At 43.4% G+C, this 27,281-nt stretch overlaps 1 protein-coding gene across 2 annotated transcripts; it reads right to left on the bottom strand.

Annotated features, from left to right (window-relative positions):
- Positions 1-676: 676 nt before the first annotated feature.
- Positions 677-27,281, bottom strand: LOC308283604 (low-density lipoprotein receptor-related protein 6-like). Of its 2 annotated transcripts, none has more exons than XM_080724062.1 (18): positions 27,191-27,281; positions 26,233-26,306; positions 23,438-23,770; positions 20,672-20,704; positions 20,062-20,147; positions 19,823-19,936; positions 18,318-18,505; positions 17,553-17,755; positions 17,157-17,336; positions 16,915-17,063; positions 16,725-16,818; positions 15,539-15,571; positions 14,987-15,186; positions 13,967-14,154; positions 13,299-13,504; positions 12,839-13,018; positions 11,268-11,415; positions 677-875 (listed from the first exon to the last, which is right to left on the bottom strand). In XM_080724062.1, the coding sequence occupies exons 2-17, from the start codon at positions 26,285-26,287 to the stop codon at positions 11,312-11,314; spliced, it is 2,346 nt and encodes a 781-aa protein (XP_080580188.1). In that variant the 5' UTR covers positions 26,288-26,306; positions 27,191-27,281; the 3' UTR covers positions 677-875; positions 11,268-11,311. The 2 variants fall into 2 exon arrangements, with proteins under 2 accessions (XP_080580188.1, XP_080580189.1); XM_080724063.1 differs by having other exon boundaries at positions 26,233-26,309; positions 27,191-27,242.

Raw genomic sequence — 27,281 nt, 5'->3', positions numbered from 1 at the left:
AAAAAAAACAACAATAGTAGTGGATTGAGATGAAATTCGTTCACTTTTTCATAAAAGCATGACATTTGGTAGACAGTTTGGGCAGTGGCGTCAGTTCAGAAAAAGCTAAACTTTGTAACTTTGCTAAAGTGAAAAACGTACTGAGAAAGCTATTAATTTGTCACTACTGTGCTCAAAATAAAAACTCTTTCTGATTATCAGCTACATTGGTATAGTTTGGATATGGCTTTGGGCGTATTATGATGCATGTATTATTGTAATGGATCGGTAGGGCGTAGGTACAGTATTGCTTTGCACTTGAGCGAGCAGCACTAACGTTCATAGTCACTTTCATACTTAAGATTATTGAGCGGGGCGTTTCCGCAAGGCGGGTCTTAACTCAATCCTGGTGGGTTGAGGAAACACGCATAATAGTCCAATGTGAAAAGGGTGCCATGTCTTCTTCGGCCTTTCACAACAATCGGACACTGCATGCATGATTTTGTTTCAAAAATGTGTTTTGCAAAAGTCGACCTGCTGGTGGCCAAAGTGAAAAGGGTGGCATTTGTTCCTCAAAACACTCACAACACGTTGTGCTGTGACGTGTTGTGAGCTTGGAGGTCGGCTATTTTCGGTGCTTGACACCACACTGAACTAAGCATAATCAAGTCAATTCACTAGTAAGAGACCACACCTCTGCTCAGGTTAACAGCGTTTATTGAACAAGTGAGATGTACGGTATGCATGCAAGACTGCGAGTGTGTGTGCGTTGCTGAGGAGCCCGAGGTAGGGCGAGGCTCAGGATGGGGAAGCAGCCTCGGGAGCGAGACGACCCGGTTTGCTCGGTCCGTGAGCCAACTGTCATCTCTGCTCCTGCACTGCCCCCCTCGGTGCTCCTAGGAAATAGAGAAACGAAAGTTAGTGTGATGAAACGAGAAACGGAGTTAGCATGGCAAAACGATTTGAATGAAGGTGGTGACTGGGGAGGGGGTGGGGATTTGTGTTCTATGTGAGCAGAGTCAAACAGGTAAGAGACATGATCTGAGGAGAATTTATACTGTGTGATTGCTGTGCGATTGGCCGATGGGGAGAACACGGGTGTACTGTAGTTAATAAGGAGATAAGAACGTGAGTGGCTGCGGAGCGCAGAGGCTATGTGGATGGCTGAGGCGAGTGGTGACGGAGATCGCAGTGGGTGGTCTCCACTCCTGAACTTGCGTTGAGCACAAGTGCACAACTACATTATTGGAGATGTGGTGTAACGGCTTGGATTTCTATTCAGGGAGGGTAATTCTTTCAACATAAAATGCTGCATTCAAGATCAGGAGAGTTTGGACAAGGCAATTCTAAATGCTGCCTTCAGGTATGGCATGGAAAGAGGGGCTTTTAGCGTTTCTTTTGCCATAATAAAAACTGCAGTCATGGTCTGGAGAGGGCACTTTTTACAGACGGATAAAAGCCCCCTTTGATTGTATGTGTGCACATGCCTGACCAGCAATTTGATGTGCAGACTCTTTTCTCTAGTCACTCGTTAGCCCATTAAAACCGGGAAAGCATCTGTGTCATTTCAGGTTTCAGCTTTGGCTATTCAAAGATAGCAGATGTACAAGATCACATCGCATCACTTTGTGCCGCCCTGCAAGCTTGTATGTAGGCTACACCTGGAATTTCTGTAAAATCTTGAAAGTGTGAGAGCTGCTGATTTAGAAGGCATTTGTAGAAATTAATGTCCACATTTCCTTTAGTTCCAAAATTTGCTGGAGGTGACAGTAATGAACAGAGTATCTGACTGCCGTGAAACTCACCGATTCTCCCAGTACAGTAGGCCATTTTGAAAGCCTGGACTGGTGCCCACTTAGGGGGCGTTCTCACCCAAAGTCCGCTTAGAAGGTCCGGATCAGGGACCAAATGTTTACATTGTTGCATTTTGAATTTGGTCCGGTTAGCGTTCACAAGGGACTTTTGTTAAAAGAACCAAATATGTAAACAACTGACACGTGGTCATACAGGCGGCTGTTGATCTATTGACAGAATAGGCTATTCCTATGGAAAATTACTTCACTGCCTATTCCAATTAATTTTGTGTTATTAATCACAGCCGCTTCCTATATCTCTTTTTTTAAAAGAAGCGAAACTCACGCATTTCAGGCAGTAATTAGCGATGGATGGGTGGAGGAATCTCTCTCTCTTTCTCTCTTTCTCTCTCTTTTTCTCTCTCTCTCTCTCTCTCTCTCTCTCTCTCAAAACATAGCCTGTATAAAGCCTTCTCCTTGATTCATTTAACAATAAATAGCGCAAGAACGCGAGAACATAATAAGCATCCCCGTTTCCACATCAAATCTCTCTCTGTCTGTCTCTTTCTTTCTTTACAAGCAAGTGAAGCAACGGGTCCATAATGATATTTCCTATCCTTATCAGGTTGGAAATGTGAAGCTAAATGAATAAATAACCTAAATAAAAACAATAAAATAATGTATAATCCCAAATGTTGAATCTATATGCGTGTGAGCCATAACTTTATATGCGGTGGCGCATGCTTAAAAAGAACATATTAATGTAACGGGATGCTGGCTTGCAGATCTGTTCTTTTTAACCACATGATTAATAGCCATGAAACATAACAGCCGTGCATCGGACACTCGGACAGTGTTGTAAGCTTTTAAATCCTTTATTTTTGTGCGCCGCACCCGATGACATGGACATACTGCCGTCCCAGCAACAACGTGAAGAGTTTGACTCGTGCACGCCTGTCCTCAGGGAACAGCGAGAGAGCGAAAAGATAGCGAAAATCCTAATGCCTCGAAAGAAAAGCCAAGTTTGACTTTATTCTGTGTTGTGGTCGTTTGGATGGAGGTTGTGCGCGCAGCGCGCCCGCCGCGCCGCCTCCTCCTCCTGTGTTATACACAAGATGGTGACCTTACTTTTATTTGTGACTGTATTTGTGTCAAAACAAACAATGATCACCGTGTTCGGAGAGCGACCCCTGGAGTCACCGCACACGATGGGTCACCAGTTTCCATGTAGCTAACGACACCGCAGCGCCTGCTCACAGGGAGAGGAGATGATACAATTATTAACGTGTAGCCTACTGCAGGTCATGAAGACATATCAGCGGTCGGGTCATATCAATAATGATTCCCGTAAGAAATTCATGCTTTTAGAACTAATTATTAATCCAGCTTCACAACTGCAATTAACAATTGATGAGTGTAGTCTCTTGTAGCCGAAGTTACAATTGCTTCACGAGTAGTCGTTTATAATTTTTTCCATATTGTTTTTCAATGAACAACACACAATGCAGAATGTAGTAGGCTGATCAGACATAAGTTTGGTCCTCTATAAAGTCCGGCTCCGTTCACACCAGCAGAGGACCGGACCATGGTCCGTTTGGAAGGGGACCGAGTCCTGCCTTTTCAAGAGGACCATGGTCCGGACCAAACAAAGGGACCATGGTCCCTTTGCACGTTCACACCAGCGGACCAAAGGAGAAAGAGGACCATGGTCCCTTTTAAGCGGACCAAATAACCCTGGTGTGAACGCCCCCTGGGCAAATTAGAAATGCATATCACACCCGCTTATGCAAACCTCATGTACCCGTTGTCAGAGTAACAACGTTTTTACCTGTCAGTCACTGTCTGGAGATCTTGTTATCTGTCTATCAGAGGTGGAAAAAGTACTCGCATGTTGTACTTAAGTAAAAGTATAAATACTGCACAATAGATGTACTCTGTTACAAGCAAAAGTCCAGAATTCAAAATGTACTTGAGTAAAAGTATGAAAGTATTGGCATCAAAATATATTTAAAGTAACTCACGTAAAAGTACGAAATGTTTGAAAATAGCCGATCTACAAGCTTGTAGATCGGCTATTTTCAAACAGCCTAGGTATGAAATAGAGCTAAAGTGGTTTAAGTATGTTTTTATAATGTTATATGTATGTCTGCAAAGTAACTAGTAACTAAAGTTTTCAAATAATTGTAGTGGAGTAAAAGTACAATATTTGGATCCGAGATGTAGTAGAGTAGAACTAAAAGTATTGGAAAGTAAAGTACAGATACTTCAAAAGTGTACATAAGTACAGTACTTAAGTAAATGTACTCAGTTACTTTACACCACTGATGTCTGTCCTTGTCCCTTTAATGGCCATTAATGGACATTCCACGATGTCCTCAGTATGACCATAATATGGGCATAGCGGCCAACTCTGTAGTTCTGGACAACTGGCTCTACACATATGCCTATATATGGCCGTATCGGTAAGATCGGCGGTTCTGGACGCCTATCTGACCAATTCAATGCCCCCGCCGGGAGTGGCGTTGCCGAGTTTGAATTCGGTAGGCTGAGATACGCGAACCAGAGACGGACGTACAGAGATTTTAGGCATTTATTGTAATATTTTTTTGCTGAGTGTTTTCATTGTGTGTGTGCGTGTGCGTGTGCGTGTGCGTGTGCGTGTGTGTGTGTGTGTGTGTGTGTGTGTGTGTGTAAATTAAAATAGTCCAGTGGAGTAAAGCAAAGTGGCTTAATCACACTATAACTCATTATAACAGTGATATGCATTTTAATTAGTATAATGTATAGAACTATGAGAATTACACTGTGATACTGAACAACATAATAAAAGTTTCTCCAGTGATAATGAAGTATTATACTCCTTTTTATTGTTTTTTCTTACATTTTATCCCACGATTTTGTAACCCATTTTTCACCCAGTGCCAACAGTATACTGCATGTAATTATAACGCTTGACTGTAAAGCATTCTAAGCAACACATAATCATTATTATTATAATGAATACTCATACCATATGAAACGCTTCATGATGTGTATCAGGCATGGCATTTCGTCATTTTAGGGGCAAGGCCACTTGGCCTTTTGTGTTGCCTATTTTTTGAGGGCACAAATGTCAAATGCCAGGGCAGGAAGTCCATCAAATAAAACAAGATTTTAGTCCATTTAAAGAATGTGTTGAATCTAAGGGTTAGGGATGATAACCTAATCTGCATCTAAATAGATACATAATGGTATTTACAATCTGATGAATCCATGCTCAGCCCTGCACCAATCAAAGTCACTGGATTGGTTTAAAGCTGGGAACTCGGGGGAGTTAAGATTTCAGAATCTCAACAAAAGACACTGGTGTTTACATGACAAGAAAAAGACACCGGTGTCTACTGTCTAGTGTCTACATATTGACCAGAAAGAGAGAGGAGAAAGCGGTACAGTCAGCTGGGTCATAGGCGATTTTAAGGGGTGTCCTTGGGGCGTGATATTGAAACGTAACGGCAATGGCGCAAGCCACGCCCCTGCCTGCTCTTGATCACGCCCATACCTTCCTCTGATTGGGCAGAGTCCGTTGCCATGTGAACTGCCTTGAAAACAAGATGGCGGCCCTCTGTCTTTAGCTATTTGCGGCGCTACACGCGAATATTCAGTCTTTTAAATGAGTAAACCGACGTTTAAACTATAAGTGCTTGCTTAGCATCACACCAATGAAGGTTTAATAGAAACCTCTGCTGCTCGTCCACCTCCCCATTGTAACCAAGGCATTTTCACTCACTGCCGCTGGTAAATAGACTAATTAAATCACGTTTTTTTTCCTGCAATAAGCTGCTTTGCATTAACCAGTGCAGCTAAACGTTACATTTACCTCTCAAATGAATGCAGTTATTGGTGTGATGTGAGTTCATGAAATCATGAAAGTCACTCAGTGATTCTCAACTCGCATTTTAATGTCAAGGACCCCCAAATAAATTGCCACATATCAGCCCACGGACCCCCTCCATTTGAAAAGATAAGCCAGGGACCCCCCATAAGAGAAGATTTCTTAAGGCTCTAGCAGCATGCATTCGGCTACGGACCCCCATTTAATGGCATTTCTATCTCTGAGACCCAAATCTATATTGTAAAATCAATGTTGTAAACATCTACACTCTGAGTTACATACCCATAACCATAAGTTAGGCTATATAATGTTGTGTGAATACATAAAAACAATAAATAATTAGCGTGTAGAGCCTTAAGAAATCTTCTCTTATGGGGGGTCCTTGGCTTATCTTTTCAAATGGAGGGGGTCCGTGGGCTGATATGTGGCAATTTATTTGGGGGTCCTTGACATTAAAATGCGAGTTGAGAATCACTGAGTGACTTTCATGATTTCATGAACTCACATCACACAAATAACTGCATTCATTTGAGAGGTAAATGTAACGTTTAGCTGCACTGGTTAATGCAAAGCAGCTTATTGCAGGAAAAAAACGTGATTTAATTAGTCTATTTACCAGCGGCAGTGAGTGAAAATGCCTTGGTTACAATGGGGAGGTGGACGAGCAGCAGAGGTTTCTATTAAACCTTCATTGGTGTGATGCTAAGCAAGCACTCATAGTTTAAACAACGGTTTACTCATTTAAAAGACTGAATATTAGCGTGTAGCGCCGCAAATAGCTAAAGACAGGGGGCCGCCATCTTGTTTTCAAGGCAGTTCACATGGGAACGGACTCTGCCCAATCAGAGGAAGGTATGGGCGTGATCAAGAGCAGGCAGGGGCGTGGCTTGCGCCATTGCCGTTACGTTTCAATATCACCCGTCCTTGGGTGCACTTGCACCCCCTGGCCACCAGGCGGTGGCCAAACTTTTTTTTGTAATTGCGACCGTCAGGGAGCAGTTTACTATGAAAACCCCCACAGGCCGTCCGTCCGTCCGTCCGTCCGTCCGTCCGTCCGTCACACCTTTGTGACCATCAACAAACGTCACACCTTTGTTGATTGCGACCGTAAGGTCGCAGTTTAGTATGAAAACCTCCACCGGCCGTCCGTCGGTCACACGTGCGGTCGACCGCACGTCACACGTGCGGTCGACGTGTGATGAGGTCACGATGAGTCATCTATGCCCAAATATAGATTTCTAGGTCAGATGGCCCATAGAGTTTGTGATGTCAAACCTAGCAACCCAATATAAACAAACCTGATGTCAGACCTGAAGTATCCTTTTATACCCATATATGGAGATACAGAGATCTCCATATATGGGCATATTAGAAAGCCCATATATGGGCATATACGGATGACATCAGGGATATCCATATATGGGCATAAAAGGGACAAGGGCTTACAGTTAAGAGATCTCCATATATGGGCATATCAGAAAGCCCATATATGTTCATATACTGATGACATCAGGAATATCCATATATGGGCATAAAAGGGACAAGGACTTACAGTTAAGAGATCTCCATATATGGGCATAAAGGGACAAGGACTGTTACAGTAGATATAGAGATGTCCATATATGGGCATAAATGAACAAGGACTGACAAACACTGAGATCTCCATATAACCTATGGGAATATAAGGGACGAGGACTGTCAGCTTGTAGACCTATTTTCTAAATATTGTTGTACATTAAAAACTTGAAATGGGTCGTTCTGCATAGTACTTGGGATTTGTTGATGTAAATGTTCACATAGAGTGTAATAATTGGTAAAACAAACTTTTGGCCTATTTGTGGAGATAAGCGACCAACGGTCGCTTATCTCCCAATTAGGGAGTCTTACTGGTGTAACTTTATTTTTGCGACCGTCAGGGAGCAGTTTACTATGAAAACCTCCACCGGCCGTCCGTCCGTCCGTCCGTCCGTCCGTCCGTCCGTCCGTCCGTCACACGTCACACGTGACCATCAACAAACGTCACACCTTTGTTGATGTTTAAATCGAAGAGTCTTGGTCAAATACTTCTGTTGGTTTCTGCACTGATCATTTATACAATTCAGCTGTGTTTGCTCGTGTCATCATGATGAGGTCATAAATCAGCCATGCCCAAATATAGATTTTACGGGTTTACATGCTTACTCAGTTATTCGTTATGTGAAAGTCCTATGACGTCTATGATATCTGACATCATCATACATACATTCCCTTTTATGCCCATAAATGGAGATCCCCTCTGTAGAACCAGCCACTGACATCACTGTAATGTCAGGGGAACCAAATCCCTTTTATGCCCATATATGGAGATCCCTGTGATGCCAGGGGAACCAAATCCCTTTTATGCCCATATATGGAGATATGGAGATCCCCGTGTTGCCAGGGTAACCAAATCCATTTTATGCCCATATATGGAGATCCCTGTGATGCCAGGGGAACCAAATCCCTTTTACGCCCATATATGGAGATCCCTTATGTCATCAATATTAAGCCCATATCTGTGAATATCTTTGGGTACCAGATGTCTCCATATATGGTTAAATGGTCCGATATACATCACTGGCCAGAAGACCAAGAAATGGTGCAACCTCGCCCTTTGCTTTTCTCCCTTAGGCATCTTACTGGTAGGTAGTTTAATGAGGAATGCAGTATGGTGGTAGGTAGGTAGTTATGGCCTTTGATGTAAGATTTTCACTTTCTAGGATAACTATATTTGCTATTCCCAGATGATGCCCTTTTAGGGTACCCCTCATGCCCATATATGGAGATCCCCAGGCTTTACTAATTAACATAAGTTTTATGCCCATATATGGAGATCATTGTCCCAATGTCATCAGATATATGGGCATAAATGGACACAGGCAAACTAGATGGGCTGTATGGATATCCAGATGTGTGATGTAAGTGTTTTATTCCAAATGTGGCACCCCACAGACATATTTCCAGAAACAAAATCCCTTTCATGCCCATATATGGAGATTTCTGATGTCATCAATCCCAGGCCCTGTAAAAAACATGGTTGCTATGGTAAACAGTTGGTTGCTAGGGTAAACAGTTGGTTGCTAGGGTAAGAAAACATGGTTGCTATGGTAAACAATTGGTTGCTAGGGTAAACAGTTGGTTGCTAGGGTAAAAAAAACATGGTTGCTGTGGTAAAAAGTTGGTTGCTAGGGTAAACAGTTGGTTGCTAAGGTAAAAAACATGGTTGCTATGGTAAACAGTTGGTTAGTAGGGTAAACCTTCAATGATTTTGACATCTTGTTACTAATCTGTCGGTAGATAATGCCGGTCTTATATAAGGGTCATTTGTGTACGGTGTGATGTCATACTGATGTCAGCAGTGTGACAGGAGATAAGCGACCAACGGTCGCTTATCTCCCGATTAGGGAGTCTTACTGGTATAATTATTAAATAAAACAGTGATTGTGGTTTGTAAAATGTGCGCAAAAAGAGAGGAGGGGCAAGTATTTCTGTTGTTAACTTGGCAGGCACTATGGGTGGTCTGTGAGATTAACACCATATAGGCATTTTACAGATTGAGAAAGAACACTAAATTAAACTGCAGCAAATAATTGATCAGTATGCAAGTGCCAAAAACCGGAGGCTGCAGTTCATTGTGTAATAAGGATGATTGCTTGATTGCTTGATGATTAACTTGATGTTTGGATTTATATGTCCTGTGCTGCCTCTGCCTGCAAAATATAAGTAAATGAATTTGCTCATGGTGTCTAGAAAAAGAAGCACCTGTTTTGCACTTTTTTTGTTTATATTGTGTTACATTTGGGTAAAAAATAAACTGCAGAAACCCGTTAAAACAACAGGACAAAACGGCACGCGCACGTGCAATACCGTGCATGAGGTAATAGAAGTACTCGGTCTGTCTTGCACCCCTGATAGAAGAGGCTAGAATCGCCTGTGGCTGGGGCATTAAGGCCACTGTGGCCTCAGGTCATGCCATTGGTTTGAGGGGCACAAGGATGAACTGAGGGACAACGGCGGCCATGGCCTTCACGGCATCCATTACAATTCCTGTCCTGGTTACTATTATATTGTAAAAAGAAAAAATGAAATACAAATTATAAATCATTAAAAAATATATATGTTATTGCGACCGTCAGGGAGCAGTTTACTATGAAAACCTCCACCGGCCGTCCGTCCGTCCGTCCGTCCGTCCGTCCGTCCGTCACACGTCACACCTTTGCCCTGCTCATATCTCCGCATCAGTATGACATCACACCACATGTGTACACAAACCTTTGTGTACGTTGCTGTGGCAACAGTCTGTTGTTGCTGGTCTGTTAGTGTACGTTAGCAACCACCTTAGCAACCATGGTTTTACCCTAGCAACCAACTGTTTACCCTAGCAACCAACTGTTTACCATAGCAACCATGTTTTTTACCCTAGCAACCAACTGTTTACCATAGCAACCAGATACGCAGAGCAGGGATCTCCATATATGGGCATAAACAGGTGACATCACACTGATGTCAGATACTCAGAGCAGGGATTTCTCCATAATATATGGGCATAAAAGGGATTCTGTTAGGGATCTCCATATATGGGCATAAAAGGGATTCTGTTAGGGATCTCCATATATGGGCATACAAGGGATTCTGTTAGGGATCTCCATATATGGGCATAAAAGGGATTCTGTTAGGGATCTCCATATATGGGCATAAAAGGGATTCTGTTAGGGATCTCCATATATGGGCATAAAAGGGATTCTGTTAGGGATCTCCATATATGGGCATAAAAGGGATTCTGTTAGCTGTTAGTGATCTCCATATATGGGCATAAAAGGGATGCTGTTAGGGATCTCCATATATGGGCATAAAAGGGATTCTGTTAGGGATCTCCATATATGGGCATGAAAGGGATTCTGTTAGGGATCTCCATATATGGGCATAAAAGGGATTGTATCACAGATGATGCCCTGTTAGGAGATCCACACTAACAGAATCCATATATGGTCCTACCGACAGCTGCTATAAGCCAACCCTGGCGATAAGGTCTGAGTCGAAGAAATGCTTCTTTCCTGGCAAGAATTGCCCCTTTATACTGTAGGGCTCGTTTGTGTATTGTATGACATCACGCCACATCATCGGCTGAGGACTGTGTGATGTCATCATATCTCCATATATGGAGACATAAGTTGCTCATGCCCAAATATGGGCTGGTGAGGTCAGACTTAGTGTGATGCGTAGGTTATCTCCATATATGGAGATTCAACTTCAATGAGTAACCATGGCAAACTGTCAACTGCCCGTATGTCTTGATAATTGGTAAAACAAACTTTTGGCCTATTTGTGGAGATAAGCGACCAACGGTCGCTTATCTCCCGATTAGGGAGTCTTACTGGTTATATTATGCTGTGTTGTGGAGTACACAGCAATAACTGCAATCACTGTAAAACTAATACAACATGCATATTGAGCTCATGTTCCAGTCTCTACACATAGCATTCAGCAGGTTCATCTGACCACTATCATTCAGACAAACAAACTGAAGGGGGAGACAGAGGATTATGTTTAGAATCAGTAATGCATCAAAATCAGACATGAGCACAAGTGAAGCCGAGGTGAATCACCTGGCTGGCAGTGCAGCTGGACATGCACTGCTTGTTGTCAGCTGTCAAGTAGAAGTCGGTGGAGAGGAACACTTGTAGCCTCCTCCAGGTGAGAGCAGACACAGGTGACTGCAGCCTCCATTGTTGGTCTGACATGGATGACCAAACACTACAGGGTGGAGAAAACATACATACATGTAATGAATATGAGAAAACACACCTACATGTTACAACCGTGTCAAAGTAAAAATGTTAAGGCACACCTGTATTTAAGCTATACTCTGGAAGTTGCTCAACTACTGGTCAGTAGCGGTATTGCTTTTTTTGGCCGTTTTTCGCCCCGGGTCGCCGTGGACCACCGGAGCGGGGCTGCGGACCACCGCGACGCCTGCATCTCGCGGAGACGCATCCATAGAGGGGTCTCGCGTCCCTCTGCGATCAGTAACGGGAGTAACTAGACTACTACACCAGCGTAAACACTGTTGCTGAGGCAAGCTACTTCCTGAAAAGACGGCAAGACGCGCTGTGATTGGTCGGTAGTGTATGATCCGTGCTGTGATTGGCCGGTAGTGTATGATCCGCGCTGTGATTGGCCGGTAGTGTATACGGAAAGATGCAGATGACGTAATTTTGCCGTGAAATCCGGTCCCCGGCCAGGATCATAGAAAACATATTTAAAGAAGGCTTTAGGGGCTGAAATTCATGGAGTGGGTATGCTAAAACTTTATCGATTTAATATTTAGGACAATTTTAAGATTTGTTTATTGGAAAAGTTACAGATTATAGCTTTAACTCTTTCTGTGCGAAAACCGAATAATCTCGGTTCTTTTTTCCATTCCAATACTAATTTTTTAATCTATTTCGCTTACCCTGAGCTGCTAGTAGCGACGTGGGTGGTCCTGGCTCCTCCACCGCTTCCCAGCGAGCCATTCTACTTGTCCCGATGATTTATTCCATTGAAAATGGTTTAGAAAAAAGTTTAGAGCCCCCCCAAAAAAACGCTGTTTCAGCAAGACGTATTAAGGATTACAAGAACCGACATTATTCGGTTCCTTTAGTAAAATTAATTAAATAATCGGAAGCATCAACGAAGCCCCGGTCTAATTTAGCATCCTAGCACAAGGCCGCGATTCTGTTTACACGGCACGTAATGGGAAGAAAAGGCCGCAGCACGCCGCCCACTCCAATAGAAAAACACATCTTTACAGCGGATTTTCTCCGGATTGTGTTCCGAGGCCAGCAGACAAGTTATTTTGGCGGCTGAATAACTTTAGATCGCTCTTCTAAAAAATTATATAGTCGATTGCTAACTGATAGCTAACTTCCTCCGGCTCGCTAGCATAGCACTCATTCGAGTGAAAAGCCAAGCCAGTTCAGGCTGGCGACCCGGATGTGATAGTGAATGCCTACGGGAGAATGGCTGGCACTCTAGCGGCACCTAGCGGCGCCCGGCAGCTATTGAGTTAATAGCTATTTTCGCAAATCTTCTTTAATTTGTAGGGGGCAAAGATACGCTAAATAAAAAGTTTAATGTCAAGGATATAGTGATGCCAGGTTGTTTGCACTTTTCGCGATGGAAGAAAAACACAGACCCTCAGGCTGTCGATGGGGGTGGTACACGTGGATGTCAAGTGTATGCAGCTTGCTGATGAGTCTGATCTTGTTGGTCCCCTGAGTCTTGTTGGCTCTGTAGATGGACCTGGTCTCCATGTCTGTCCAGTAGATGTGATCCTCAAACAGAGTGATATAACCAATGCTGTACTGACTCACAACTATGGACACACAAAACCAAAAGAGTCACAGTGCACAGTACAACAAAGTATTAAAACATATATATTATAGCACAAGTTAAAATGTCCTCAGCGTGTGTGTGTGTGTGGTATCACATGCTTAGTGTACTACAGCAGCTCATAACAGACAACCAGTGCTCTGCTGAAGGAATAATCGATAGGATTCCACATTTGTGTGTGTGTGTGTGTGTGTGTGTGTGTGTGTGTGTGTGTGTGTGTGTGTGTGTGTGTATGTGTGTGTGTGTGTGTGTGTGTGTGTTACTTGTGTATCTATTGGTTCCATCCAGGTTGGCAAACTCAATGTATTTCCTCTCATTGGTCCAGTAGATGTGATCATTGAGGTAGTCCAACGTCAGGCCGTTGGGCTTGGAGATCTTATCCTTCACAATGATGCTCCTGCTGGTGCCGTCCATCCCTATCCTCCCTATGTGGGGGTTGTTGTCACTGTTGTCTGACCAGTACAAGTATCTGTCAGGAAGACACTGTGTCACGGTCACTAATGAAATAACACCTAGCTGAAACTGTATTTTTGTTTAATAAACTAAATCAAATTATGTTCTTAGTTTTAATCTTTGTTAGACAATAGTTTTCTTTAGACAATACTGAGGGGGGAAAAAAGATCTACAAGCTCCGGAAAGCACAGCCAATCACTAGAAAGTACACTCAATTTAGTGCACTTTTTAGTGAGTCACTGACAACTTACATGATACTAGTTGTCATGTCAAAGTTGTCTCGTGCACTTTAAACTACGTATTTTATTCTTATTAGTGACTTCTTAAACTTAGATCTGCAAGAGGTGCAGCATATGATGCAATGTCTCCAGTTTTGTTTGTTTATATGTTTAGATCAGGTATCTGTGGTGTTACACAGGATAATTGAGAAAATTCAGTGTAAAAAATAAAATCAATGATCATACCACAGTGCTCTTACCCGTAGCGTACATCCACAGCCATGGAGCGTGGCTCGCCTAGACCGGTGTCGACCAGCACTGTTCGGTGTGACCCGTTTAGTTTGGACACCTCTATGGTGGCCCTGCCTCTGTTACACCAGTACAGGTTTCCTCCCACCCAGTCAACAGCTAGCCCTACTGGACCGCTGAGTGAAGTGTTGTGAAGGACCTGTCAATGAACCATACTCTGAATATAATCCCCATGGTTTATTTGTATTTTTTCATAATGTGTTGCATTGTGTAAACAAAACAAAAAAATATATATATTTATTTACACATGACCCATGAAAATGGACCAAAAACATTTTTTTTTCTTTTTTAGAAAATCTTTATCCCACGATTTTGTAACCCATTTTTCACCCGGTGTCAATTATCTAATGTAATCCTGGGCGCTACACTCCCTCTGCCAACCTGGGAAGACAACGGACTGACCTCATGCTTCCATCTATGCATGAGCCCAAGTTGCTTCTTTTCACCTGAAAGGGGTTAGTTTCCCCAGCTGGACGTAGCTCGTGGAAGGAACACGTTATTCCAAACAATTCCTTTCCTCTCCATCAGGCGCCCCAGCCGGCCAGGGGGAGGCATTATGGAGACCAGGATTACTGCATGTTTTTGTGAGGAGACACGGGGAGAACATGCAAAATCCACACAGAAAGGCCCTTTTGCCAACCCCACCTAGGCTATGACGCGGAGGAGAGAACACGCCCCCAGAGCCCACAGCGTCCCTGGCGGAATCGAACCAAGGACCTTCTAGCTGTGAGGCAACAGCACTAATGACTATGCCACCGTGCCCTCTAAAAAAAAGGTCAGGAACCTAAAAACGGGTTCCTGACCCACTGTTTGGGAAACAATGCACTAAGTGACTGAGTCACCAGGCAGCCTGTTCTCTTTTTTGATATTTAACACTGATAAGTATTTTCGTTAGAAATATAGTCTAAGTATTGTTCATTCGGTTTCCCTTCCCTGTCATTCATCCTCCTTATGGTCATTGTCACACTGACCTGGACGTCACTGCCACTGATGTGCATGCGACTGATCGTGGAGGGGTTCCATTCTATCCAGTAGATCATCTGGTGCTGATAGTCAAAGTCCAGAGCCACTGCGTACTTCAAGTGCAGTTTGAGCACTGTGGAGCTGGAGCCGTTCAAGTTGATCTTCATCAGGTCGTAGCGGGTGGCTACGATGAGGAAGGGCTCCACCTCTGGGGAAAGTGAGACAAATAAAGTTGGTTTACATTTAAAAATCCACATACGGGGGCGCCCGCTGGCCTGATGGTCAAGGCGCATACCACACACTAGGCTATGATGCCTGCTGGCGTCGCCGGTTAGATTCCCGATCCGGACGACCTTTGCCACATGTCATTCCCCATTTCTCTCCCCAATTCCTGTCAGTCTACTGTCCTATCAATAAAGGCATAAAAAGCCCAAAAACAAATCCACATACAGGTACCCTGCAAAGCAAGACTATCTCATTACAATGTTTAGCAGTTCATACATGTATGAGTATGTTGACAAACACGCCTCTGACACAGTGAAGCTGCTGTACAGAATTACCTGTTGTGGTGTGTGTTTGTTCAGCCTGGACAGCTGAGGAGAAACATAAAAAAAAAAGAGCTTTAGTAAATGGTGCCGTTCTGCTCGAAAAGCTAGCGCATCCGGTTTGCAAACCGGACATCAAAAACAACTATGCTCTCACGTTACATTTAGAAGCAAAACGCCCATATTTCTCTGTTTCCTGATCCTGCCTGGCATCTTCATTGTTAACTAGTTAGCTTGTATCTCTGGAACCGTATGATGGATTAATTTAATTTAATTTAATTTAATTTATTTTGATGGGACAATGCATATTAATGAACACTACATTAAGCAATGTAAATACACAGGATAAGCTATAGCAAGAGGCACATTTTCGTCCGTAGTCCCCAACATCAAACATCAACAATACTGACATAACAATGCACAATACATATGCAAAAATAAAATACTTTCGATTCGAGTGATGTCTTTTGTCATCGGCCACGAACTGCACATCCGTGCACCATTGTGCACAATGGACACACCGCGACCACTTTAAAGGGTAAGACAGCAGAAGGAGTGTAGTGCCCAGGATTAATTTGATCATTGACACTGGGTGAACAACGGGTTACAACGTTGTGGGATAAACATTTAAAGTAAAAAAGAAGTTAATTTAAGAAAAACATAATATAGTGCGGCACCAAAGATTACGTTTAATGTTGGCACAGACTGAGTAGACCATTTCTGGGTGTCGGGCTAAAGCCTGGTGAGCTCTTAATTGCTCCTTTTGAACTTCAAAGGGGTTGCACACTAAGGTAATTGATTGGGCCATACAAGTGTCAAGACCTCGTTAGTGTCAATGAAAGCATTTAAGACAACTACCTGTTTGATGCCTGTGACCTCGTTAGTGTTCTCTCTAATCAATGAAACATCAAAGACAACTACTTGTTTGATGCGTGTCATAGAGGGAAGGGGGAGGGGGGAATGTTTTTGTGTCCACACAGCCTACAGCCCTGATTGGCTAACCCTTTCTGGTGGCTGGTGGAAATGGATTCTCAATTGTGAGGCTCCAGACCACACTACACCACGGGTGGTGTTGTGCGGTCTGGTTTATTAATCAGGTTAGTGAGGTCGTCCTTAGTGTTTGGGTTATACCACCTTGTGTTTGTTACGCCCCCTACACTTCTACAGCATGACTAATGAGGACATTTTTCAGTCTACTCACAGCAATCTCTGGGTTCATCTGACCAGTCCCCACAGTCATCTACTGTATCACATTTCCAGGAAAATGGAATGCACTTGTAGTTCTTACAAGCAAACTGATGGGGGAGACAGAGGATTATGTTTAGAATCAGTAATGTATCAAAATTAGACATCAGACGTAACATACTGTAAGTGAAGCCGAGATGAATCACCTGGCTGGCAGTGCAGCTGGAAATGCACTGCTTGTTGTCAGCTGTTAAGTAGAAGTAGGTGGGACAGGCACACTTGTAGCCTCCTCCAGGTGAGAGCAGACACAGGTGACTGCAGCCTCCATTGTTGGTCTGACATGGATGACCAGACACTGCAGGGTGGAGAAAACATGCGTGTAATGACAAAGAGAACACAGCACACCTGTATAACGTTATATAGCATTGTTACAGATAAAATAACAGACCCATAGGCTGTCGATAGGGGTGGTACATGTGGATGTCACTTGGATACAGGTTGCTGATGAGTCTGATCTTGTTGGTTCCCTGAGTCTTGTTGGCTCTGTAGATGGAGCTGGTCTCCATGTCTGTCCAGTAGATGTGATCCTCAAACAGAGTGAGAAACGCAATGTTGTCCTGACTCACAACTATGGACACACAAAACCAAAAGAGTCACAATATTATAAAATGAATCGACAAAACATAAAGAATATTATTGCATAAGTTGAAATGCATAAGTATAAAATAGTATATAAGTAAATACTGTCCTAGCTGCTTTTGTGTGTGTGTGTGTGTGTGTGTGTGTGTGTGCGTGTGTGTGTGTGTGTGTGTGTGTGTGTGCGTGCATGCGTGCGTGTGTGCACCTGTTTGCCTGTTGGTTCCATCCAGGTTTGCAAACTCAATGTATTTCCCCTCGTTGGTCCAGTAGATGTGATCATTGACGTAGTCCAATGTCAGGCCGTAGGGCTTGATGATCTTATCCACAATGATGCTCCTGTTGGTGCCATCCATCCCTATCCTCCCTATGTGGGGTTTTTTGTTACTTATGTCTGACCAGTACAAGTATCTGTCAGGGAGACACTGTGTCAGGGTCACTATTCACAACTAATCGCACAACGCACGTACAGTACTGTACTGCACTAGTGGACAGTATGATTACAAGTTCATACAAAGGGTTGTTATAGTTAGCTAAAACTAATGAAATAACGAAAACTAGGATTCAAAAAGAAGAAAAAAGATTTACAAATATGATAACCAACTGAGACTGTGTGTAAATAGCAAATGTACAAGCTTGCATATCTTCTATTTTCAGCTTGGACCTAAGTTTTAAATCAGCCATTACCGACACCATAAAGGCCTGCCAAAAATACATATCTATCGCCAAAAACAACTGTAATTCAGTCGACTAAGATCTGACAATATTTAGTCTAAAACTAAAACTTTTCAGATGACTAAAATATGACTAAAACTAAATGTCAACTTATTCAAAAGACAATGGGCCCTATTTTCGTCCATGCTAAACCCTAAACCCCTAAACCCCTATGACTAAACTCAATCAACTTTTGCTGTCAAATTGGTGTCGTTTCAAATCCAGTGTGAGGTTCATGATGTCACCACAGTGCTCTTACCCATAGCGTACATCCACAGCCATGGAGACCGGCATGTCCAGGCCGGTGTCGACCAGCACTGTTCGGTGTGACCCATTTAGTTTGGACACCTCTATGGTGTCCCTGCCTCTGTCACTCCAGTACAGGTTTCCTCCCACCCAGTCAACAGCTAGTCCTACTGGACTGCTGAGTGACGTGTTGTGAAGGACCTGTCAATGAACCACATATGCAATCTGAATATCATATTGTATTGTACATGTATTATTTATAATGTATATCTTTTTTTAGATCTGCACCCCACAAATTAGTCTCGATCCACTGTTTGGGAAACACTGCACTAAGTGACCACGTACCCTCTGATCTATTGTTTTGATATTTAACTGATATCAAATGCCTTTAGATTACAAATATTATAAGCATTGTTCATTTGGTTTCCCTTCCCTGTCATTCATTCTTGTTGTTGTCATTGTCACACTTGTCACGGTTCGCTCCTAAGGACTGTGACTTTGTCAGTGTTTATTGGTTTTTGGACTTTATCTTGTGTATTATTGTTACTATTACTTCTGTAGTCCTGTATTCTGATAAGACTGTTGAATGTATGGAATACGATTCTGTTGACATAATGGTCTGAGCCAGCTGCCTTTCTGTTGTGTTCCTTTAGTTTATTCTTACACTATTGAGTGTATTGAATATGATTCTGTTGACAGATATTCTGAGACAGCTGCCTTTCTGTCGTGTTACTTTCAGGGTTAGGGTTAGGGTTAGGGTTAGGGTATTTTAAGGGAATTTAAGGGTTAACAATGATAACCTAATGGATGCAGTGAAATAGATAGATTATGGTATCTATAATCTGATCCATGCTCAGCCCTGCACCAATCAAAATCACAGGATTGGTTCAAAGATGAGGACACAGGGGAGTTAAGATGTCAGAATCTCAACAAAAAACACTGGTGTCTACATGAAAAGAAAGAGACCACCAGTGTCTACAGTCTACATATTGAAAAGACAGAGTCAGAGGAGAAAGTGGTACAGCTGGGGCATAAAGGCCACTGTAGTCTCAGGTCATGCCATTGGTTTGAGGGGCACATGGCCAAACTGAGGGGCAACGGCGGCCATGGCCTTCATGGCCTCCATGAAATTCCTGCCCTGGTTACTATTATTCTGAAGTAATGTTGCATTCCTTGTTTCCTTGTTGGGTTTTGCTTTACTTGCCTAGATCTTATTTTGTTGTATTAATCCTAGTATTTCCTGTCTTTGCCTAATATTTGTTTCCTGTCCTGTCTCGCTTCTCTGTGATTGTTAGTTTCCTCCACCTGTGTCCACTTAGTCCCCCAGCCTATCCCAGTGTTGATTGTCAGTTTGTATAGGTGTGTATTTAGTCCTGTAGTTTTTCCCAGTCTATTTGTGTTCCTGTATTTCCCTGTTCTTCTGTTTTTGCATGTGAGCTGCCCAGTGTCTGCCTCATCCTCTGTATCTGTACTGTGCTTGGGTCCTGCACCTCTGACTCAGATCGTGACAACACTGACCTGGACGTCACTGCCACTGATGTGCATGCGTCTGATCCTGTCTGGGTGCCGTTCTATCCAGTAGATCGTATTCTGATGAAAGTCAAAATCCAGAGCCGTCACAGTGTTCAAGTCCTGTCACACCACAGCAGTTGTGTTAATCTCAGACAGGAATACATTCCAGCGTGCCAAAAGCAGTGTGTGTAGAATATTGTATAGGATTACATAGTATGTGTTATGTGATGTCCAATGGTTTTCACCTTTTTGAGCACTGTGGAACTGGAGCCGTCCACGTTGATCTTCATCAGGTTGTTGTGGGAGGCAGTGATGAGGAAGGGCTCCACCTCTGGGGAAAGTGAGGAATTACATTTGATTTGGTTTACATTTACACATTCTTTCACCGCCATGGACGTTAATACGTCAAACGGCTTTTCCGATGGTTTAACATAGATTCCGCTATCCCCCGATCCAAGGACATCCCCCGATCCAAGGACATCCCCCACGGTGCGGGGGATGTCCTTGGATCACTCTGTGCAGGCTGCACCGAGTGATCCAAGGACTACAATTCCCATGATGCAACTGTAAAAAAATCACCCTTTCCGTCTGACTCAGTGTATTGAAATTTAGAAAAAAAAAGAATGTATCTCGGATTTTCCTCCCACATTTCGTGTTTTGGTCGATTTGTAAAAAACCCACATACGCTGCAAAGCAAGACTATCTCATTCGAATATTTCACCTCATATCATACATGTATGAGTGTGTGACAAATAGATCTCTCTCTCTCTCTCTCCCTCAGACAGACAGACAGACAGACAGACAGACAGACAGACAGACAGACAGACAGACAGACAGACAGACAGACTTACTTACCTGTTATGTTGTGAGTTGGTTCAGCCTGGAGAGCTGAGGAGAAACATAAAAAAAGAGCTTCAGTGTAACAGCTGGTTGGTTGTAGTATGTATGTATGTGACACCTACAGCCAATGAGGGACGAGCCTTCCTGGTGATGATGTCAGCAGAGTTTGGTATATAAGAGCGCTCTTGGTAATGTCTTCATTAACAGGTGAAGACATTAGGGACATGATGCCAGCAGGGCACACCTCGTGGCGTGCTCTGCTTGCGCACAAGTAGACCATGTGTGACCTGCTTGAGCGTGAGGCGCAAGTTGGCACCTCGACAGAGTGCTCACTATCCATTCACTAACCATTCAGAATGGCTCCAACAGCTATGGCGTGACAATAATAAGGCGCAAACAACATGGAAGTAAAGCCAGAGTGTGGTCTTGTGCGTGGCTCTGACTCAAACTCACATTCTGCTGATGTCTCGACTCTGGTTGAACAATATAGTAGTAGCTCAGTAGCCTACAAAACAGGTACGGTAACACACCTGGACCATTGATATGCAGCCAGGGTCATTCATGGGTTAATTCACATTGCAACGCTCCCCTGATAGGATTCGTTGGGGTTCGTTCGCATTCAAACCAACGGACCTGAGCATGATTGGACGGTGCGTGGATGACATGAATGGATTTTTTAAATCCTGTAAGAGGTGCTATCTACTCAACTATTATTAGTTATATAATTTAAGAATATTACTTTCTAAGTTTCCACCGTCCCAACGTGCATTGCGCAATAGGTGGGCAGCAGTTCCGACTCGCATCTACGTCACAGGCGAGCCGAGCCGGCCGAGCTGAGTGTGACGCAATCGTAATCCCAACCGTCATTCCCCAATTATGTGTGTGTCCCACACACATAATTCTACAGTAAATTCCCACGGAAACAGGTGGATAATTGTTTATGTAGGCTGGTTCTGACTGTGGCTCCGGCATGCATGAGGTTGAGGGGGGAAGGGGGGGTTCTCAGGCCCAGGCGGGGCCCATAATATTGACCCTGGCGACAAAGGTGGCTCTCGTTCATTCAAAAACATAATCTCTATTCAATGCGCACACACAAAATCTGATCGTTACAGGCAGGGCAGGAAATTCACGGCGGCCACGACGGCCATGGCCGTCGTTGCCCCTCTCTTTGGCCGTGTGCCCCTCGAAAAATGACATGCCCAAACGGCCACAGTGGCCGCGGTGCCCTGGCGCCCACAGCAGTCCATTAACTGCTTTTTACCGTTTTTTCCTCTGCGCGATTTTCCAGTCATTACGGTAACAGCAGTGCGTGGTTGGTTGAGCTGCACACATGACCAGTAGTAGATTCCATTTACGCTCGTAGTAGCAGCATAGCAGCCGCCGCATAGTGGAGCCGCCGGAGTCCCGCGACACAGTGTTTTACAAGTTACAACACAAAAACATCACCGGGCTAAACGGGAGTTTTATCTAACGCAGCCTGTTGAATAAATCCGAATGTGCGAACGAATGCCTTCAAACGGAGCTCTGCTGAGCTCAGGACAACAACCAAAATGCAGCACAAGGGAACCAAAAGCTATTCTTTCCCCAAGAGGCTGAGCTGTCAGAAAGTAAATTATTGTTGAGAAAGGGATCACTCCGCGAACGGGAGGGAGGAGTTTGTGTGCGTGTGTGCGTGCGTGCACATGGCCAGTGGTGGAACAACTACTCAAATGTTTATACTTAAGTATCAATAGCCTACTGCAATGTAGAAATACTTCCGTTGCAAGTAAAGTCCTCGAATTCAAAATATACTTGAGTAAAAGTACAAAAGTATTGGTATCAAAATGTACTTAAAGTACCAAAAGTAAAAGTACAACATTTTTGAAAATAGCAGATCTACAAGCTCACAACGCATAGTTATGTGACACATCTTGAGCTTGTAGATCTGCTATTTTTTCTACAAGCTTGATTATTTTCAAATAATCAAGCTAAAGCTAAATAGGGCTAAAGTGGTTCATGTATGTTTAATAATATTATAATTTATATATGCAAAGTAACTGGTAACTAAAGATTTCAAATAATTGTAGTGGAGTAAAAGTACAATATTTGGATCCGAGATGTAGTGGAGTAGAAGTAAGTGTTAGAAATACTCAACATTACAATAAACAATTAAGTACAATACTTAAGTAAATGTACTTAGTTACTTTACACCACTGCACATGGCAAAACAGAAATAAACAGGTTCTTGATATTTATTTAATTGAAAGGTATTACATTAAACCTTAACGTTTAAGCTAAATTAATTATGACTGTGGCGTGGACTTAAAATCATTGTTTTAATGATGGCCTTCCTGCCCTGGCACTTGGCCTTTGTGCCCTCAAAAATTTGACAACACTAAAGGCCAATTGGCCTTGCCCCTAAACTGACGAAATTCTAGGCCTGGTTACAGGGGTACTGTATAGGGCCACACCATGAAGAGCATCTGCCTACCTGAATGCTCAATATGTTGTTTAATGTAGGTTATGTCCATTTTGAGTACACATTTAATTTTTCATTTGCTTTCCGTTTTCTATGACTACGCAGTATAATTGTAAATGTGCATTTTTCGTGTGTGGTTGTTTTGAATGTAAAAAAATAAAATAAAATAAACATATTGTTTAAAAAAAAAATGTGCATTTTTCTTGATACCTTCCTACAAATAGCAATTTCATTTTTTCTTATTTTTTATAAACACAAAATCTAAAATGAAATGTAGCTAAGCCTTTTCAACTTGAAATAAAAGGGGTCTGAGGAACACTCACCCAGAACTCGCAGATGGGTTTCTTCTGCCAGCTTGACTCCTTTCTTGCTTACCATAGACACTGCATAATCTCCACTGTCTGTGCTCTTCAGTGGGCCCAATGTCAGGATGCCGTTGGTCTTATTGACGGTCACACGTCCCTTGTAATCATCGCCGATAATCTCCAGATTGGGGACCACCACGGAAACAATTCGTATGAGTTCGTCTTCGGACTTAAACGACCAGTCTATGAACAACAATCCTTCCTCGGGTTCCACAGCGGGCTTGAAGGTGTAAGACTCCCCAAAGGTTGCGTAAACTTGTCCGTCGGGATGGTCCTGCCCCGCACAGCATCCTAAAAGCAACACCATGATTTATTGAGTACACAACCCTCAACATACGATTCAAAATTGGGATATGACCATCTACAGTTGTGGGACTGTCACTGGATTGACTAATTATTAGTTTTATTATTATTATTATCATCCGCATCATTATCGCCATCAGTCATGATCATATACAGCAGGGGTGGGCAACTTTGATGATGGAGATCGAGGGCCACTATATTTTCACACTCACTCCAGAGGGTCACAATGCGTGCAGGCAAAAATAGCCGATCTACAAGCTCAAAACGCATCGCAGTGCGACGCGTTTTTAGCTTGTAGATCTGCTATTTTTTAATTAGAAGCCTGATTTGTTTTTACTTATCCTGAAAAGTAAAACTTTTATGTTATTCTGTTAACTTTATGAACTTAAATACAAATACATTGGACATAAAAAAAGTTCTAGTCATTAAGCTACTAGCCTTGGGAGCCCAGGCTTTTCATTCACCTTCGGCTCAATTAAGCCACTATTATAGAAAGTGAGTAATTAAAGCGGGTCATGTTTGCATGTTTGAAACAGCTGAAATCAATAATATATCAGTATTCCTATACCAGTAAGACTCCCTAATCGGGAGATAAGCGACCGTTATCTCCACAAATAGGCCAAAAGTTTGTTTTACCAATTATTACACTCTATGTGAACATTTACATCAACAAATCCCAAGTACTGGTTTTTAGGGGTGCTGAGTGTGGCGCAGCAGCGTGTCATGCATTTTCTGCAGGGCCTTGTCAATGGCTTTGCGTTCTTGCTGCTTTTTGTTGTTGTTGATCCTCTGGAAGCGCGCCCACTCGTTTGCGTGAAAATCAGCTGGATAGAGGCACAAGCCTTGCAGGGAGGTAACTCTGGAACAGCCAACGTAAGTGATACCCAAGGAGTGCTCAGAGGTTCCGATGTCAAGGCGCACTTTGTCGCGAGTCCAACCTTGGCTCTTGTGAATGGTGACAGCGAAGGCCAGACAAAGAGGGATTTGGGTGCGTGTGCAGACGTCGGCTGCCTTCATCCACCTGTGGCGTCTCCCACCCTGCGAGACGGCATGTCGTGCTGGGCGACAGTCTGGGCGACTGCAGTTTGCTCCCGAAGAGGCTGGTGCTGTGTGGAGGTGGGTGCCTCCGTGAGAGGCTGGCAATGATGCTGCTGCCGTTCTCTGGCGTGTTGGCGAGGGCGTTTTGCAGCACTCTGGTGGGGCTCATTTTCCTCCCGGAGAGGCTGCTGCTGCGCGGAGGCGTGTCCCTCCCTGAGACGTTGGCGGTGTCGTTGCTGCCGCTCCCTGGCGAGGCGGCGGCGTCGCTCGTCGTGTGTTTCCTGTCCCACATTGGTGTGTGCCCTCAGGGTCATTTGTGTACGGTGTGATGTCATACTGATGTCAGCAGTGTGATGTCATACTGATGTCAGCAGCTATGTCTCTATATGGAGTTATATGTTGTTCGTGTCCAAATATGGGGCTTGTGAGGTCAGACTTAGTGAGATTCGTCGGTTATCTCCATATATGGAGGGATGTGTTGGTTATCTCCATATCTGGAGATTCAACCTTCAACGATTTTGACATCTTGTTACTAATCTAATGGTAGATAATGCCGGTCTTATATAAGGGTCATTTGTGTACGGTGTGATGTCATACTGATGTCAGCAGTGTGATGTCATACTGATGCGGAGATATGAGCAGGGCAAAGGTGTGACGTGTGACCGACCGACGGACGGACGGACGGCGGTGGAGGTTTTGATACTAAACTGCGACCTAACGGTCGCAATTAACCTGCTGGCCACGTTAAGTGAAGGTGGGGGCCGCATGTGGCCCCCGGGCCGCCAGTTGCCCATGTATGATGTACGGTATGTAAAGGTCTAAATTCAAAAGAAAATGTCCAACACCTGGACTGTTGAAGACCACTGGTCTAATGAGTATTGCCACCGAAGGTCGCAGTTAAGTATGTAAACTGGCACATCCTGTCAGTCGGTCCGTAACACCTCAATGTCTATTAGCTGACCTCAATGCCTGTGGCTGACCTGCCCATATATGGAGGCTGACCTGCCCATATGATGCCATGGACCTCCATATATGGAGCTGACCAACACTGACATCATCAACTCTACATCACCCAGATCGTGTGGCGGAGAGAGTCGCAGCCCCAGCCTGAAGCCTCAAAAGTCTAGTATCTGCTTTCATTCCATAGGGATGTCCCTTTGGAGTGATGGTTAAGATATTGGACTTTCACGCGGGAGACCCGGGTTCGAAGCCGGGTGGGGAGGTTTGGATCACTTCCGTTACACACACACATATATATATATATATATATTAATAAAGGATAAAATAAAAGTCCATATATGGGTATTCCCAGAGGATGCCCTGTTAGGGGAACCACACTAACAGAATCTATATATGGCCAAGACAGATGGTGCTTTTCACCCTTAGGCGTCTTACTGGTAACTGTATCTTACCTGCGTCCGTCTGTCCATCCAGACAGATCAGAAGCAGAATCCAGACACACATCATCTTCCCAGTGTGAAGAAGTCTGCTGGACAAAGTGTATATACTCAAGTATTCACAAGTACAAAATGACCATTACTATTTGTTATATCAAATAAATTGAGAATGTACATTTGGTGTACATGAAACAAAATATAATATCCTACAAAATAAGTCGCATGCTAGCCGCCTCCATAGGGGTCAGATGTCGGGTTACCTGTATAAGATATACTGTAAGCTTAACTTGTCAGAATTACATTCCACCAACTATTACATCAATGCTATTCCTCCCAGAATTCTCCACGAATTTCACACGTTTCTGACTGCATCCAGAATGATGTTTCATCACATGTGCTTTAGTGCAGTGTATCTCAACCACTGTGCCTGGGGACCTTTGGTGTGCCCCTGAGAAGGGTCAAGTGTGCCCCTTGAAATTGCTTGAAAGACAGTATTGTATTTATCATTTTAAAAATGATTTAAACTAGTGAAAACAGCCGATGTACAAGCACACAACGCCTCGCGGTGCGAGGCGTTGTGTGCTTGTAGATCTGCTGTTTTCACTACTGTTCTGCGGCAGCATTGTATGATGAAGGAGGGCTTTACTTTGCGAAGAAACGTACAAATGTGAAACTTGGAGATACAAGGTTTCTTCCTGACAGTGACAATATTTACACCCCTGTATTATGTTCGTGTGCCTATGGATTCTTGTGACATGAAAAGTGTGCCCATGCAGGAAAAAGGTTGAGAAACACTGCTTTAGTGTTTGTCCCTTCATGTGACAACATGCTAACAGGAAAGCATGGGGCACGTACGTCCACTGGCTATAGACAGTAGCACAGAACAAACCAGTATTGCGCAACACCCTTTACAACATTGATGCTTAACATTTATATCATTATTATTCAGATTGTTATATTCCATTTTACTAACCTGTATAAGATATAAACAGTCAGGACACAGGCTCTGGTCGTTTCTTAATACCCGAACACAGACTTTTGAGAGCCACTAGTTAATGTTTGAG

The sequence above is a fragment of the Nannobrachium achirus genome (assembly GCF_963921795.1).
Source record: "Nannobrachium achirus genome assembly, chromosome: 4".
NCBI classification, from domain to species: domain Eukaryota; kingdom Metazoa; phylum Chordata; class Actinopteri; order Myctophiformes; family Myctophidae; genus Nannobrachium; species Nannobrachium achirus.
This window is presented reverse-complemented; position numbering and strand designations above follow the sequence as displayed.